General features: G+C 35.8%; 1 protein-coding gene and 1 long non-coding RNA gene across 3 annotated transcripts in view; one reads left to right on the top strand and one right to left on the bottom strand.

Moving 5' to 3' along the window:
- Window positions 1-17,388, top strand: part of LOC140334062 (uncharacterized) — a 420,558-nt gene that overhangs the window by 7,116 nt on the left and 396,054 nt on the right. The window lies entirely within an intron of this gene.
- The window catches only part of MCTP1 (multiple C2 and transmembrane domain containing 1), a 374,168-nt gene that overhangs the window by 173,538 nt on the left and 183,242 nt on the right, over window positions 1-17,388 (bottom strand). For both annotated transcript variants that reach the window (XM_072416147.1, XM_072416146.1), the window contains one exon: window positions 15,371-15,464. In XM_072416147.1, the coding sequence (XP_072272248.1) occupies window positions 15,371-15,464 (94 nt within the window). The remainder of the gene's footprint in view (window positions 1-15,370; window positions 15,465-17,388) is intronic.

Raw genomic sequence — 17,388 nt, 5'->3', positions numbered from 1 at the left:
TGCCAATTTAAATTCCCCTTCTGATCCCCTTCTGGTTACTTACCTTTTTCTCCGCCGGGGAACTCCGTTAGGGCAGGGATCAGCTTGCTTCCGGGTTCCGTGCTTTGCGGGGGCGCGTGTGCCGGCTTCTTCTCGCTGTGCTCTGCAGGAAGGAGGAGACACGCGCTGCAGCCAGCATCGAGGAGAGGAGAGAAGAGGAGACGTACGCAGGATCGGGGTATCAGGTATGTTGTTTTAATTATTTTTTAAAATGGCCTTTGCCCTATAAGACGCACCCACTTTTCCCCCCCAGTTTTGGGGGAGAAAAAGTGCGTCTTATACGGCGAAAAATACGGTACATCTTCTGTAAGGACTGTAAAGAATTTGAAAATCCCCAATAAAAAGATTACAAAAAAAAGACTGTTAAACGTTGGAATATTCAATGCACTGGCAACAAAAGAGTAAAACAGTAACACAGAAACCTATCAGACAGGTGGAGTTTAGGTATAGATACTTGGCTTACATCCAAAATCAGGAAAACTGAACCCTGAAACTATGATCAGCAAGGTGCATGGAACATAATTTGATTGAAAATTGTAATTTTGGCTATTGTTTGTGTTCTGGGTTGTAGACAGGTGATCAGTCCACAGGTTTTACAGTAGAGAATTATCACCTGATATAACTGCTGGAGACTGACAAAATTTTACCATTTTATCTGCTTGCTGTACGTGGTAAATAAAGTATTTCCAAGCAATATCTTAGTGTATATTTTCAAAAATAAAATTTTAGTTCTGAACAATATGAATAATTAAAACATATACAAACACAATGCGACCTCTTTAATTTTGGCCTTTTTAGGCCTATTTAGGATATGTACTTTCTGTATATATCATCCTTAGCAAACCAGAATTTTAGTCTCCTAACACGAATAATTGCTGTGAGATTACATAATTACCAAATTATTACATAAAGTACGTTAGACAGCCCTATAAAATGAATTAACCAAACTGCAAAGAAAGACCTGTAAGTGTCCACACTAAATAAGGATTAGTCCCACAGCAGTTTATTCTGCACTAATAACTAATACCGTGCTTTAACCATTCATCCTTAACCAGTAGCACATACATAAAGTTGCTCCCTGCTGATCTGGTCTGTTTCGCACAGACAATGTCACATTGTCAATGCCACCATCCCCTGTTGTGTGTTTATTTATAGCAGGCAAAACAATGTGTACATGTACAGTTTTGCCAGAACCATAATTTGTTTTAATGATTTCTAGTTCAACCCTTATACTTTTAAATTACCTAAATATAACTATGTGTGCATCATCAAAAAATGTATATTTACTGAACTTTTAGTTTAGTATATTGAGTTTACCAAAGGAAGCTCCTCTTCAATCTATTCAAAAAAACTATTTTCTGCTTTTTATATAGCAATTATTAAAATTTATCTCAACAAATGTTATTTCCAAGAAAATAAAATAGATATTTAAGCAAGACCAGCTGTGAATTGTAATTAAGGTTATTTTAAATTGATGACTATAATACTAGGTGAGAAAGCTATAAATAGATCCATCTAAACAAATAGATATAATTAAGATTACTTTCAAAGTGAGTAAATCAATGTATAAACTGTAAGAATGATAAAAATAGCTGCACTAAGATAAACAAATAGGGTGAGATATCTCAATTATGCCACAGCAAATTGCCATGCAAAACAGAAGCAACAAACTAAACTATCAGATAGACATCCTTTAAGATCAATCTAGAATTTACAGAGAATGGTCCATAAAAGTGAGTGGCAACAAAATGCCTTGAAGTCAAATACGAATGATTCAAGCTGATAGAAAAGCAATATTAACCCAACTATGTTTTACAATTGAGGAATGCAAAAGAACATTTGTGAATGCACACCATGTCCAACCATGATGCAGATGCTACAGCAGTGGGGGACCACACCCAACTCCACTCATGTTAGCTAAGAACAGACACCTGGGGGGTACTATATGCAGAACAGACACCTGGGGGGGTACTTTAAGCACAAGCTCACTAAAATTAGAATTAGGAAACATTGTTGTTGAAAAAACATTGCCTCAATTTTTTTTCATTGGCCAATTTCTGCTACAGCCTTCAAAAGGTAGGGTCAGAACTTGGTGTAAAGAAAGCTTGGATACATCTGGCCCTATATTAATGGTTTAGACTGCTGGTGAATTAATGGTGTGGATTATATTTTCTTGGTTCATTTTGGGCCTTTTAGTACCAAATGAGAATCAATTCATGCCACAGCTTACCTTAATATTGTTGCTGACCATGTCCACCCCTTTATGTCCACAGTATACTCATCTTCTGATCGCTAATTCTAGCAGGTTAACATGACGTGTCATAAAGCTCAAATCCTCTCAAACTGGTTTCTTGAACACAACAATGAGTTTACTGTAACCCAATCGGCATTCATTGTCACCAGATCCCAATCTAATAGTGCACTTTTGGAATGTGGGGAATAGGAGATTCACGCAATCACGTCAAAATAAACCAAATAGACCAAAATTCCTGATGAATGTTTTCAGTACCTTGCTATGTGTGTATGTATATATATATGAATATATATATATATATATATATATATGGATATATGGTACATGCTGTATATATAGGTTTTGGTTAGATTAAAAAAATATGACAAATAGTGTTTATTATCCTGCACCTTAATGTTATCTATATATTTCTATATATCTCTTTTCACAGGTGCTCCCTAAATAAATTCTTATGGATTGCCGTATTACATTAAATTATCTAGGTGAAATAAATTCTATAAATTCATATTTTTTCCAGAAACATTTAATGTAATTTTCCCATTCTTCGTATAAAATTTACAACTTCTGCAAAAATCTGACCTTTCATAGAGGAACAGAATATCAATGGCAGATTACCAGGTTATTTGGCATGTTACCTGACCTTATCATCTAAGCAATGAGACATCAGCACTGCAATTAAAAGATGCTTGCTTTTGTCATTCTAACGTTGGAGCAGGCTGAAGAAACAATACATATGTTTCTTAACAGTTCCTATGCTTTTTACTCACATAAAAGCACAATTTACAATATTTTTTAAAACTTCTATAGACACTTTAAGTGAAATTTAAAAAAAAAAAAAAACCTAGATACATTTGGGTCAGAAAATAAAAAAGTAATTACTTTTTAATGCAAGTAATTGCATTGCAAAGTAGGTGCACATTTATTTTCATTTTAAACATGCATGCTTTGGGGATGTCCCTCTTTTTCTTTCTTTATGGCTTAGCAGGAAACTGACCTAGAATAAATATGCAAGTTTGATATACCGATACCAAAATCAACTGCAGTGACTCACTAAGAAGTATTGTAAGAATAAGGATGGCAGCTCCACAGCCAGCATTGTCTAAGTTGCCAAATGTATGGACAAATATTAGTAGGCACACCAAACAGAGGTTGCCACCAAGAGTTGGTTCCTAGGACCTAATTTGTTTAATTTTAAGCAAAAGTCTGATTTTCATTTACACTGCAGTAACATCAGCCTGCAATCCTCTTTAAGCCTTGGTAAATTGAGGGTTTATCATTCTTTGCAAGTTAGAATTCGGCTTCATTCTAACTCCAAACTATGCAGCAAAGCGTTAATTCTTTTGAGTTACATTTTTCTAGCAAGTGTAGTATTTTTGCTATCAGTTCTGCACATCTAATTATGTATATTATTTATGATGCAAACACATTATGATCCAAGTATAGCAGGTCCACAGCTTGAAGTGGTGCATAACCCATCCGAAAATAAATAGGGTTCAGGGGGTCTCTCATTTTTCAGTTGTACTGAAAAGCTTAGTACAAAAATTATCCTAATTAATCTTCTCCCAGCATGTCTCCATTCTATCTCACTAATTGCGCTCTTGTGCTCTTTATCATTAATGCTCTCAAAATCTTTACCTCTAACCTAAGATGAACATAGTTATCTCCATTCTCCATGACTTTGAGACCTAGGTTTTCTCCCTTCTGGTGAATTTGCCTCTTCTTTCTTAACCTCATTATCTACCATATCAAATCTTGAATAGCAGAGCACATCTTAACATTTGCCAAGCCTCACTTATTAATCAGTAGTCACGTGTTTACAGTCAGTGCCACTTAGCAAAGATTGGTTGTGTTTGCTTTACAGCAGTAAAATTTGTGTAATAATAAAAGAACTAGTACGGGATTATTGCTTTTGTAATGTGTGGGAAGAGCTCACTCTTCCCACACATTTCAGGACACCACAAATCAAAGATTCAACAAATTCATCAAATCATGAAGATAAAAGGTAGTCCGTGATCAGGACAAATCAATTCCTTTAACTATATTTTGAAAGACTACTAAAATTATTACTATGATGTAAACATAACTTTAAAAAAAGAGTTTTTACAAAGCTTTGTAAAATTCGAGATATACAAAAAAAAAATCCCAATATTATAAAGCCTAAATATTATTAACACAAGTGACTTCCATGTAAGTTCTGGATACATTTAACTGCTGCCTAACTGTTAATATTCACTCAATACCAAAGGGTATATATTATGTGAGCAACTAAATGATATCACTGAATCGTTTATCAAAGCAGAAGACAACTATTGAAATCAGCCTTACCCACACAGCGAAATCTGTTCCCAGTCAGAAAACTTGTTGAGAGGAGAGGTACCTTTGCTTTCTTTCATTATGTTCCCCGTCACCAGACAGCAGAGAGCAATTAGTTTTTGAGAACACATTTTAATTGTAAGTAAAGGACAATTTCTCAAATAGTCCTGGACAATAATGAAAACATTTTAGGTATTCTAATCTTTTCTCATATAGATATTCACCACATATACTTTAAACCAGCCTTTCTCAATCTTTTTAACATGGAAGCTTGAGATAACTTTCGTGTCTAAGGGAACCCCTTCCAATAATATTGGTATGCCCAGTTCATGGTACTTTTGCCTGGTGGTCAGTAGAATGAATGCCTCTATCATTGTTAGCCAGTGGGAAGAATGCCAACTTAAGGATACCCAAATTGGTGTCAATGTGAGGTGACCTGAGGTACACAAATTGCTCATTGCACTTAAATCTCCAATAAACTAATTGTGCTTTGGAACATGCAATTCTTCATAAATATAAAAGCAGTTAGATAACGGCAATAATTTCAGACCAGCAAGGGGTTGGCGTTGCAATAGAACTTGTATTTTGTTCTTTTACAGTGGCTGAAAGGTTTGCTTTAAGACAAGCTGAATAAAGCAATGGCATGGCAAGCCTCCCTGGGAAACACCCCCGATACACACAATAAATCGTTGTTGATATAGCCAAGGATTAGCAAAATAACAAGAACGAGTTTATTAAGCCACAAGAATTAGTTGACATTCAGCATAGGTTAAATGTCAATTATATTAAAGGTTATTTTGTACATTGCTTAGTGGAGCACCGATGTGATGCATCTCTCTTTGTTCCATACGTAAATGATCACATAGTTTAATGCTTCCCTATCTCATGTGACTATTTTGTAACCCACAAGAGTGGCACACTGACATTTGGTGCTCTAGAACAGTTTATTACATATTCTTTCAATCCCGAGCAATGGTAAACTGATGTTTTGTTGTTTAGGTTTTCATTCTGAAGCTATATTTCTTATTCTTATTGTAATGATGTCTCTATTTACACTGTGTTTAGGAGCTTAGTGATCTTTCATGTTTGCTGTAAGGTGAATATAGTTGTCTTTTGGCTTCTAGTAGGGTGTAGTATTCTATTTTGTAATGCAGTTAAAAAAAAAAAGAATTTAAGATCTCATGTATCTGCATAATAATCCCTAATGAGGTTATGTTACTAATGTCTCTTAGAGCTTAAAAACTGCTAAACATCAGTTTATTTTTTTTTTGCTAGTGAATTTACAAATTTTCTTGGGGCCCATTTATAAAAGAGCTATTCACACAGATGCAAGATGTGCTGTTATTTATCCGAAAACCCGACATTAATAAAATGCAAGAAATTGATGATCAGATGACATGATTTCATTTTTAATGAACACCGATTTCTTAACGCCTGCTACTTTTTACTACTTACCAATGCTTTAGGGCTGTTGGACACATTTTAAAGTGGCAAACAGACCTGGTCACCATTTAAGGTCCTAAGGAGAGTGTTATGCTGGTGATTTCTATAGGCTATAGTGGAGATCCGTGGTGCTGTCACCATTTTACATAAGTGTCATATGCAACTGCAATGAAAGTGAAAGAGCCACAGACTACTTTTGCATTTGGTGATCAGATACTATAGCAATTCCAGCAGATAAAGTTTGTCTCCAGCCCTTCATTGTAAATACAGTACAGACTGTAAATTCTCATTGCCACAGAACAAAACCTGTTCCTATCTTAACCACCTAAGCGTTACACTGAGGTCTAGATTTCTGTACCAAAAGTGATCCACTGCACGCAGGGAAGCCGTCCGGCTATTTTTTTCTCAGCCGGACGGCTTCTCGCTTCAGAAGACACCCGGCGCTGGATGAAGAAGGATCATCGGCAATCAGCGGGACCAGGTAAGAAGCCGACCGGCATCTTATGTTCCGCTGGCCGGTATCTTGTGTTCCGCTGGCCGGCATCCTACCGGTCCCGCTGGCACCCGACGCTGGAGAGGGAGACCGACGGACGATGATGGACGGAGGACGACGCTGGAATATGAAAACGACGCTGGATGAGCACAGCGGGACCAGGTAAGTATGGATGCGACAAAAACTCGGGGTTAACCATCCCAGCCTTTTTTTTTTGCCCGTACGAAGGTCGGGCTTAACGGCTAGGTGGTTAATGTGTTTTAACATTTATATCTTTATAAGTGTGTTTTAACATTTGTTAAATGTGTTATTAAACTGGCAATCAGAATTTCAAAACTAAAGAATAAAGAAGCTGGTATCTGATTTCCAAACCTCCACTATTTTAAAAGGGACTCCACTTGTTCACAGCTAGATCAGCAAAACGATGGGAGCATCTATTTGTTTTTAGAATATCCTATATCCTTTATTCTTCCTGATGGCATAGGGTGGGACATTTAAATTGTTACAAAAGCTCTTAAATTTCCTTAGATCTCTAAAATAGTTGAATGCAAGCAAAGACATAACTGTATAACATAGTGATAATATTTTGAAAAATATTGAACATTTTAAATGCCAAATTCAGAATTTCAGAAACTAAGCAAACATCTATATTGGGGACTCCTGTGTCTATAAATAAAATTACACACACTACACCCTGGATTGCTTGAAACACAAATGATTAAACTTGTTATAACAGGGTCATACAACCTCAATGGAAATACAGTATGTACAGCACTAAGGGCCATACAAGCTCCTATAACATACAATATAGATTTTATTTGACTGAAATATTGACCTAGCAGCAGGCTTAATAATGTATATCCCATGCAGGCCTATTATTGTACATAATGTATAATGGATATGTTTTCCTACAGTTATATATTTATGACTGAATTTTAAACTGTACTGGTGATACCTGAAGATTTCTATATTCAAAGTGCCTGATTTCAGGGTAACCCCATGACCACTTCTCTGTGCAGACTAAATGATGAGCTCCACAGATATTGGCTGGGGTTTCCTCCATGAGGAATCTTCCTCCATCTTTTTGTCATATAAATGTTATTAACATCATTACCCCTTCTATTCCTACCTACATAATTTATTTTGTAACAGACTTTTTACTGACTGAGCAACAAAATTACTAATTACAATGGTAAATACAGCATGTGTGTACAAGTACTTTGTAAAAAGAGGCAACGGAAAGATATCCAGGTACTTTGTAACTAGCCAAGGTGGTGTCTGCGCCTAACAATAGCACTAGTTGCAGTGCTTGCAAAAATCAGTCTGTATATACCTAGCCTGAAGCCAGTTTAAAACGTGTGATTGAACCAAGCAGTGACCATAGACACTGAGATTTAGTCATGTAGAGGTCATCACAAAGATTCCATCCATCACATTGTCTTTCCTGAATATCAGGCTGTTTTCCAAGTCTTGGTAATTAACCTCTGATGACAAAAGGTAGCTTAGACAAACTTTTTCATTTTTAACACATTATATATCATGCTCGTTCCTCAAAGCAACTTTGCATTTGTTTGGCATACCACATGAAGTTGACCTAAACAGCTTTAAATTAGTTCTTTAGTATAAAGGTTGCAAGGTCCAATCCCTGCAAAGATGTATTTGATTTAGGCTTCAGCTGAAATTAGTAAGCAGAGATTGGAATACCTAGGGCTGCCCAATGAGGGAATACAACATACTTCCAATTGTTGCAAGTGCTTGTTAGTAGTTAATATTTCTAATAGAGAGCAATTATTTTTAAGGAATAAGCATTTGAACCATGCATGCACCATAAACATCCATCAGCTGAGACAGAGTTTGACACAACATAGCTATTCTAGACCAGACTGATATCTCAGCTTACATCTTGCGTAAGGACACTTGACCATCCATCCAAGAAAAGTACATTACCTACTATGATTTGGTCAATGCATCACAAAAAATGGGGCATATATACCTGTCCTGTGGGAACATGCAGACAGGGTAATTAATAATGTTTCTAGCATGATCACGGATTGGCAGATGTTCTTCAATTTATTGTTCTTAATGAGACATTTGATCAACTATAACACCCCACACAAGGTAAAGTTACAAATCTTAGCTAATTCTTGGCATCATACAACACATTTCCTTCTGTATGACATGGAAAACCATTAATGTATATTTCCCTAGGAAACTTTCCAATAAAGTTTTTGATGAAATCATTTGACCTAGTCCCCAGGGCAAATGCCTCATAGTCAAACTCATGACTACAGTTAAGCCATTTAAAAGGTGTGAACCTGATTAAAAAACATTGTATGATTCAAAGAGGAGTTAGTAATGTGCAGCTCATGGTGCCTCAAAACCACACCTTCATTTTTGGGCCACCTCAAATTTTTAGCTCCCATTCAGTAAAACATTTACAAGGTCATTCATGTTTTATCAGTGTCCCCAATAAAACCTTTTTAACTATGCTCCTCCTTCCATCTAAGTGTCAGACAGAACAGGAAATAGTAGGAAGTCTTGAACTTGTTTAATCTTATTGAAAGCACTACATTTGAAGAAAAAATATCACCTCTTCATTATTTCTAACAACCTGTTTTTATTTCTCTTTAAAGGTGTGCTAAAGCAATTGGGTCACTGGGTCAATCTCTGAACATTTTGTATAGTTATATTATGCTGCAGTTCATATTCCCAACCTCGGCCGTTCACAATGTAGGAGTTTGACTGGCATTTTTCACATTTGTGCAGTGATTAAATATTGTAGCTCTGACCTGCAGTAGCTGAGAAGATGAAAAGGTGCTGAGTAACAAATGAGACAATGATGCAGAATTAGCAACATGCTCTTGTTAGACCAGACATAAAATAAAGCAATCACTGCGGTATGGCAAAGCCAGCCATGCCAAAAATTATTCTTAGAGTATTTTTTTTGATTTGTGAAATTATTTAAGCTAACCATAGATATGGTTACTTGTGCATTTTATACATTGAAGCCTCTAGAAGGCTTTATCATAAATCTGAAACCTCACTAATGAAATATGGCATTACTTAACTTCTTTTGAAAATGCAGGTTGCGTGGCTGCAAGGATGACCCAAACGTTTCAATTTATTATGAGTGACACAACTAGAACAAGAAATTAAATCAGGAACTGTTACTTTGCTCTGACTCAATGAGCCAATATATTATATCCAGTGAATTTCAGACAACTAGGAATTTTGGAAGGAGGTCTAAGATAGATTTCCCTTAAATTGACTGTAACTTTATTGTTATTATTATTATTATTATTTTTATTATTATTATTAAACAGGATTTATACAGCGCCAACATATTATGCAGCACTGTACATTAAATAGGGGTTGCAAATGACAGGCTAATACAGACAGTGCTATAGGAGAGGACCCTGCCCCGAAGAGCTTACAATCTAGGAGGTGGGGGAAGTAACACACAATAGAAGGGGAGATATGTAGTGGTGGGAAGTAGTGACGGTTTCAAAAGAGAGAAGAAGATGGGTAGGCAAGTTTGAAAAAATGGGTTTTGCAAGCCGAATAGGATGAGGAAGACCGTTCCGGAGAGTTGGGCAGCTCTAGAAAAGTTTTGGAGCTGTGTGTGTGATGAGGAAGTCATTAGTGGATCATTGGAGGAGCGAAGAGAGCGGCTAGGGAAGTAATTTTTTACTAGGGCAGAAAGGTAAGTGGGGCAAGAACTGTGGAGGGATTTGAAGGCAAAGCACAGGATTTGATTCCAAAGTGAAATGGAAGCCACTGAAGAGAACTACAAAGAGATGCAGCGGAAGAGGAGCGGTGGGAAGGATGGATGAGTCGGGCTTTGCCCCCTTCCAGATGAAATAAAAAAATGAGTGTGGGGGCATAAGACAGCCTAATATCTTGGTATGTAACTGTACAAATATCAGCGGTTTCTTAAAACTGTTTTTTTCTTTTAGTGAGAAGCTGTGATGGCAGAGGCACAAGCAAGTTTCATGTCACGTCATTGTAACTCCCGACAACTTGAAACTTGCTTGTGACTAAAAGAAAAAAACAGTTTTAAGAATCGCAAAGACCTGATATTTGCACAGTTACGTACTAAGATATTAGGCTGTCATATGCCCCCACAATAATTTTTTTATTTCATCTGGAAGGGGGCAAAGCCAGGAACTTCTCAGCACCCCCTCGTAAACATAATCCCAGCAACTTGCAGATACGAGTTGTGTTCTATGTGTTCTAGCATTTTGGTCTATGCACAGGCAGTGGTATAGGAGACAGCAAAGGCAGGTAAGTCAGAAAGACATTGGGCCGTTGTGAAAAAAAGCATTTTCACACTTTGCATGAGAGGATGTCACAGTTTGACAAATCTGAATCAGAATTGTATAGCCAAGCATGTAAAAAGGACATTACCCAATCAGCATAAACCAACTGCATATGGAAGTGTACAATCATTTTTTTAAATAAATTTTAAGCTAAAGTTGTTCTATAATCAATGTTAAATGTTTGTTAAAACCCACTTAGCAATACTTCATTGCCTTGTTAAAGTTGTCTATATTTAAAAAGTATAAATATTTACAGAATAGCGATATGTACATTTTCACAGGACTGTCCCAGAATTTGAAGTAAATCCCAGGTCTCACGGATCAACCTAATATCCCAGATCCAGGTGCTGCAACACATTCTTCTGGTTCCAGGACCAGTATCAAACCAACCAGAAGGCCAAACACTGTGCTACAGAAGTAGGAGAATAGGCGGAGGATAAGAGAATGCACATCCAGTTTATTTAATTGTTATGATCTGGGTTTGCTATGCTTACCAAAGGGAAGGAAAGCAGAGAATTTGTCAAGCTATTTATAAATTGGAACAGATGTCACAGGTTATGCACTGATCCTGTCCTTTGCAGCTATCTGTTATGGATACAGCTATAAAGATGGAAGGCTTTTTTTGTTTTTCTGACAATGACCCAAGGATTTGTAAATATGGGTATCTACCTAGTGGAAGCACAGCTTGCAAAAAAAACTTAGTTTAATCTATATCTATGCATAACCTTTTATTGAACTTTGTCCTTATAAGCCTCTACACTCTCAAACCACTCACCATTCACATGCGTGTGTGCCACTTTTTCCAGCTTTATTATCTTGAATTGAAACATAGAGAATGTGCTAAAGAAGATAGGAGAGCAGACTGCTGGGACTGAACCCAAACAATCAATTGCAAAAAATTATATACTTCATATGTATGAATTACTTCATAGGGTCTGCAACTTTATATAACAAGAGAGATTGACTTAATTACTTAAAAAAGTAAGAATCGAAATATTTAAAGCCCGGCCAAAGCTGTACTTATACTAATACAAGAAATTGCCACTCTGTCCATTGAGGGAAATGACAGAGTCTCTTACCTGGCCCAATTACTCTGCCTACTACTGTCTACCACTGTTGCTCAAGTGGAGCCATGGAAAATACTCATTGGGTATGGAAGGGGTCCTGTGACCGTCTCCACGCATGCAGAGGTAAAACATTGCAGAGAAGGTGAGCACAGGCAAGATAGAAATAGACTGTGCCTTCACCCATAATGGGCAAAGTGGTAAAGCCTTTTTAAGGTATCAATAGATGTTGTATGCCAGTATTAATCCAATAGTTTTTGACTGGTTTAGGTCTATACGTCTCTGGTTTATAAAGCACCTACAGCCATAACTAGCTGAAAATAATGTTACCCCCAACAAATCAGTGCCAGCAGAGCCTGAAGCATTTGTCTATTTTTCTGTAGGAGCTAAACAAAAACTTATTTATGCAAAGATGCCTGAGGGTCCCAGGTTCAGGTTTAAGTGTAGAGCTATATTGTATATCGTATCATCGGTGTTTGCGTAAAAGAGATATTTTTTTGTGGGTAGTTTCCTGTATTTAAATAATGCGGGTCAGTTGATGAAACTGAAATGGCATTTTTATTGCAGCTGGACACTAATACTACACATTGTAAAAATGTGCTATTAAAATAAATCCTATATTTAGTGTACATAAAAAACAATACTTACACAGAATTTCTGGTGAGAAATATTTGGGTGTGAGATGATTCAGATAAATGGCTCAATTAATTGAATTGAAGCAGACTCCATTGCACTGAACCAGAGCTGTGAGCTCTTTATTAAAAGTGCTGTTCTGTAGCCCATAACCTTGTTCCTTGACTCCTCTCTAGTTTCCAATTTAAACAAGTCCCTATGCGGCCTGCTCTAAAGGCCTTTGTCTCCCTGTCATTGTTAAAAGAGCCGAGGCATCCTGGAAGTGTGAAATCAGAACTCATGAGTTGAACGGTTCCCCCGGGAACACTGTACTGCTCAGAAGGTCAAAGTCATGGGCTGGACCATCTGAAAGTGTCTGATCGCCAGTCTGTGACACAGCGGGTGGGGGGCAAAGGAGCTAGAACTTAACACATCTTAATTAAAGCACACAGACAGCAAAACAGACTGTTTTTAAGTGGGCTGTCAAAGAAGACTTAGATTTCACACTGCTAATGAATGTGAATCTGCTAATGTTAAACCATAAGCTAATAGGGATGTTCATAGGATAATTGTTAAAACAGCATTATATCTTCTTCTAGTATGTCTTTATTCTATATTACAATCAGATTTTATGCTCTATTTGTTTCTAGGTCTCTATGTTCTACATGATTATAAAAGAAATGAAATATACACAGGGACATTCTAAATAAAGCACACATAATTTAATGTCACAGAAAAACCTGAAGGTATATAATGAGGGTACATCATTTAGCAAGGAACTCCTAAGATTACTTGTATATCAAGCTGTCTCTATAGATGGATTGAGTTAGTTGTGTTTTTCTCCCTGTTTTATAGGAAAGACTTCCCCGTTTTATAGGAAAAAAAGGTAAACATAGATTTACGATTTGGAGAACTTGTTAAAGAAAACCCACATACCTGAGCAGCTCAAACTCAGCATATATTAAAGTAAAAACATGGGTGCCTTTGGTTAAACTCATTAATAGATCCAGAGATATAGGTAGTTTTAGATTAATAATTTGTTTGAAAAATTGAAATAGGCGCAAACCACGTTCCAAAACAACAAACAAAAAGGCTTTGCATATATTTTGCAAAATATTATTTGCTCTAGTTCTAAAGGAACTTAATAATAAACAATTATGCTTTATTGTGACAGCATTTTACATTGTCATTGTCTTTTACTGTCTGTTTAGCAATGTGAAAATATAGAAGGAGGATAGATAGAAAATCTAAAACTGTTTTTGGAAGAATGTTTAGGCATCTTACAATTACAAAGTCACTAAAGAGAAATCCTACACCTGTGGGTGGACAAGACATGGTGTCATGGGGAATATTTATGAATCAGATCACAGATATAGGTGGGGGATAAACTGTTAATATTCTGACAAGGAATAATATTTACAATTTATTAATAGATAGAAGCAGAGTGGATGGAAGAAAGTCACAGCACTTATGAAGGGGTTGAAGGCATAGAAACGTCTTGTAGCAGCATTCATGATAGAATATTGAGGTGAAGGTCTTGTTAATAGGCAACAGGTTCAGATCAATTTGCAGAAGACTACAAGACTAGATATAGATATATATTTTAAAAGATATATGTTAGAGCTCTATTGGTCTCTGTAAGAAAGAAAATGTTTTGGAAATATGGTTCTTCTACAATTTGAAGAAAATCTCCTATTTCCAGTGAAACTGTCAATAAAATTAACATATCATATGTTATAAAGAGGTACATCTTGTCTGTCCAATAACCTGCCCATGTCACGTGGTCTTTGGTTATAAATCATCACTAGAGATGCAAATATTCTGCCCCCATGTACAGGATTCAAATTTACCCCATTGACAAAAGCCTTAGCAGTGTTTTACATTTACATCCAAAAATTTAAATCACTATTATTTACTCGTGCCTACTACTATTACATAAAATGTGCTTGTTATGTTTTCACCCTACATTACAACTAATACTGTGTTTCAACCAACTTAGGTATTGTATGCAGGGAGAATTTCCTATACACAGGAGATAAATTACACATTTTTTATGTGAAATTTAATTAAACTATTTTATGAAGGTCTATAATTATCAAAATGGCATTCATAGGCCTAAGAAGAGGTGCAGCACCAAGTCTTTTATAAGTCTTTTTATAAACTGTGAATACTTTTTTTTTCTAGACACTTTTAAACAGTTAAAGCTAGGGTGATGAGTATGAATATATGTATGTGATGTTTAAACAAGAATTCTCTAAAACCCATCTAATCTATTTCTTGTTTGCTTGTCTGTACAGGTAAGTAGCTGTGAGTATACAAGTTGTTCTTGTAATAAACTAATAACATTACAAAAAGGTTGGAGTTTGCAAAAAGGGCGTCATCATTCATATGTGCCTAGGGTGGCTTTAGATGTATCTGTCTGACTATACTATCATTAAAAATACCACTCTGCTTTTATGAAATCATGTCATTGGAGTCAATAGAAAAAAAACAAAGGCTTTAATGTGTAAAATTCACTATTTATATTATTGCTGTTATTCTCCAGACACCATAAAAAACTCCATTATTATGACATGGTTTTAATTAAAACCCCCCACACTCCCTACGAAAACCCTTTAAATAAGAATCAGAAGAAGATACTCCTGGTTGCCTGTCATCTTCCGAATGTCACTGTGGTGCACTATGTCCCCCAGATGTAACCAAACGTACCAAATAAGTCTCATCAAATGAATCGCAGGAAAACAGTTCATTCCTTTAAAATTTTAATTAAGAGCTGTTTGGAGAATATATGTAAATGTAGTGACAAGACATTTTGTACACCAAATCTTCTTACCGGTGACATCAGCTGCCATCAATCCCTCTGCTCTTATGACTTTCACTTGAAGGAAGCCCACATCATTAAAATTGCTGAAAGATCGCACAAGCCCCTGTAATTAACAAAAAATACCAATTCTGATATTAATGTATATTTTTTTATAATATAATTTCTATTTAAACATACATAAAGAAAACATAGTTCTATATAATGTATTCATAAAGCAACATGAAGCAACTAACACTGGTTAATACAGTTTGTCCATGCAATACAAGTCCATAGATCAAGAACAGCACAGAATGATTCATGTGTTAAAAGGGACAGCTTTAAAAATGAATACATGTGCATGCAATTTTCAGATTTCATTGAACTTGGCTAGAAACAATTGTCACTGTGTTAAAAGCATAGATACTTATTTTAGTGTTTTAGTATCGTATTGTCATCTTTATGTTTGCTAGCATCTGCTGAACATAGAGGGGATCGAAAATGGGTGTCATTAAGTCTGATGCACATAGTTGAATACTATGTAAGAAATAATAGGATCATTTTATAGGGCCAGGTATGCTCTATGGTAAAACCACTGCTCCTTCATAATACACCAATGGATACTGCCAAACAAATTCAAGTGTATTGTTATTAATACCTGACGAACCTTGATTAACCTATCTAGTGGTGATCCAGAGCGTGGCTTGGGTTGAATTTTCCATACCAAAAGCGGTTTACTTTTACATTTAAAAATACTTAGTATTCATACTGCCAGGAAGGTTAAAAATTCTGGAACTTAAATGCAATGAACATTTCTATGGTGCATTATAAATTGTCCTTATACACTAGCTTTCAAAAAATTGTACCTGTTTTTAAGACCTATCCATTCATTTTTGAAGTTATTAGTAAGTTGTACTATATAATTAATAATATTTACAATAACTGTGCCAAAGTTGTCCAAAGCATTTTTACCATCTCAAAGTTTGTAAGATGTCATACATTTGAAAATGTCATTAGAAAAAGAATCTTCGCTTATACTCGGATCACTCAAACAAAGAAAGCTGGGTTTTTGTAGGCAGTGGTTTTTTTTATCATTAAAGTGATTTGTACAAAAATCAGTAACAAGTACATACAATAGTACAAAAGAGTGGTCTTTCCAATTTAACGTTCCATTGGAAAGAGGACCAAACAACTATACATATAGATCCCCAATAATTCAAATGGTGGCAAAATTAATGTCTCATGTCCCAAGGCATTTCACGTTCATACTCAGATCACACCACTAGCTGATTATATAAGAGAAAGTGACTCATTCATAACCAACTCAAAAACAGAAAAAACTTTTACCTGTAAAAAAGATAGACAAATACAAACACAGTTAATGTGATTTTCATTTTTTCCCCTTTTAAAAAATGTTTAGAAATACCACTCAATGGATGTACTGTATTATTCATATTATATTATTGGCATTTGTGTTGATTACTGTTCTAATGTTAGCAAAAGGGGCCACATTGTGCTCTAGGTTTATACTAATGTAGTTTTTCTGTTTCTCAGGTAAAAGTGGGTGCCTTGGTTTATATTCGAGTATACACAGAAAGTAGGCTTAGAATATTAAAAAAAAAAAAATCTCTCTTTTTATCAGACATATAAGCATTGCTGCTACATTTTATTTCAGCACACCTGGGGTTAATTTGCTCTTGGACCATTACACTTCGACCTTCAAAACCATGTTCTTCCTAATAACAGTGCCATTATGTATTAAAAACCTATACATCTAAGTTTGCATAGTCCTTTATATCTTCAGGTTCAGTGCAGCTTAATGAGCCTGTGAACTGGCATTTCTAGCTGTAGATGAAAGCCACTGACCCTTCCAGGATATCAATAGCCTAGAACTTTGTATGTAACATACATAAATAGAGGAGTGATCTAAAATTTTCATACATGTCTCATTTCCAAAGACCTTGAATCTAACAAAAATGTCACGAACATTAAAAAAATAAATCCATTTACTTCAATAGTAAGTGTGCACTACAACAGCTACTAATAACACT

Source organism: Pyxicephalus adspersus, chromosome 6, assembly GCF_032062135.1.
Source record: "Pyxicephalus adspersus chromosome 6, UCB_Pads_2.0, whole genome shotgun sequence".
Lineage (NCBI taxonomy): Eukaryota > Metazoa > Chordata > Amphibia > Anura > Pyxicephalidae > Pyxicephalus > Pyxicephalus adspersus.
This window is presented reverse-complemented; position numbering and strand designations above follow the sequence as displayed.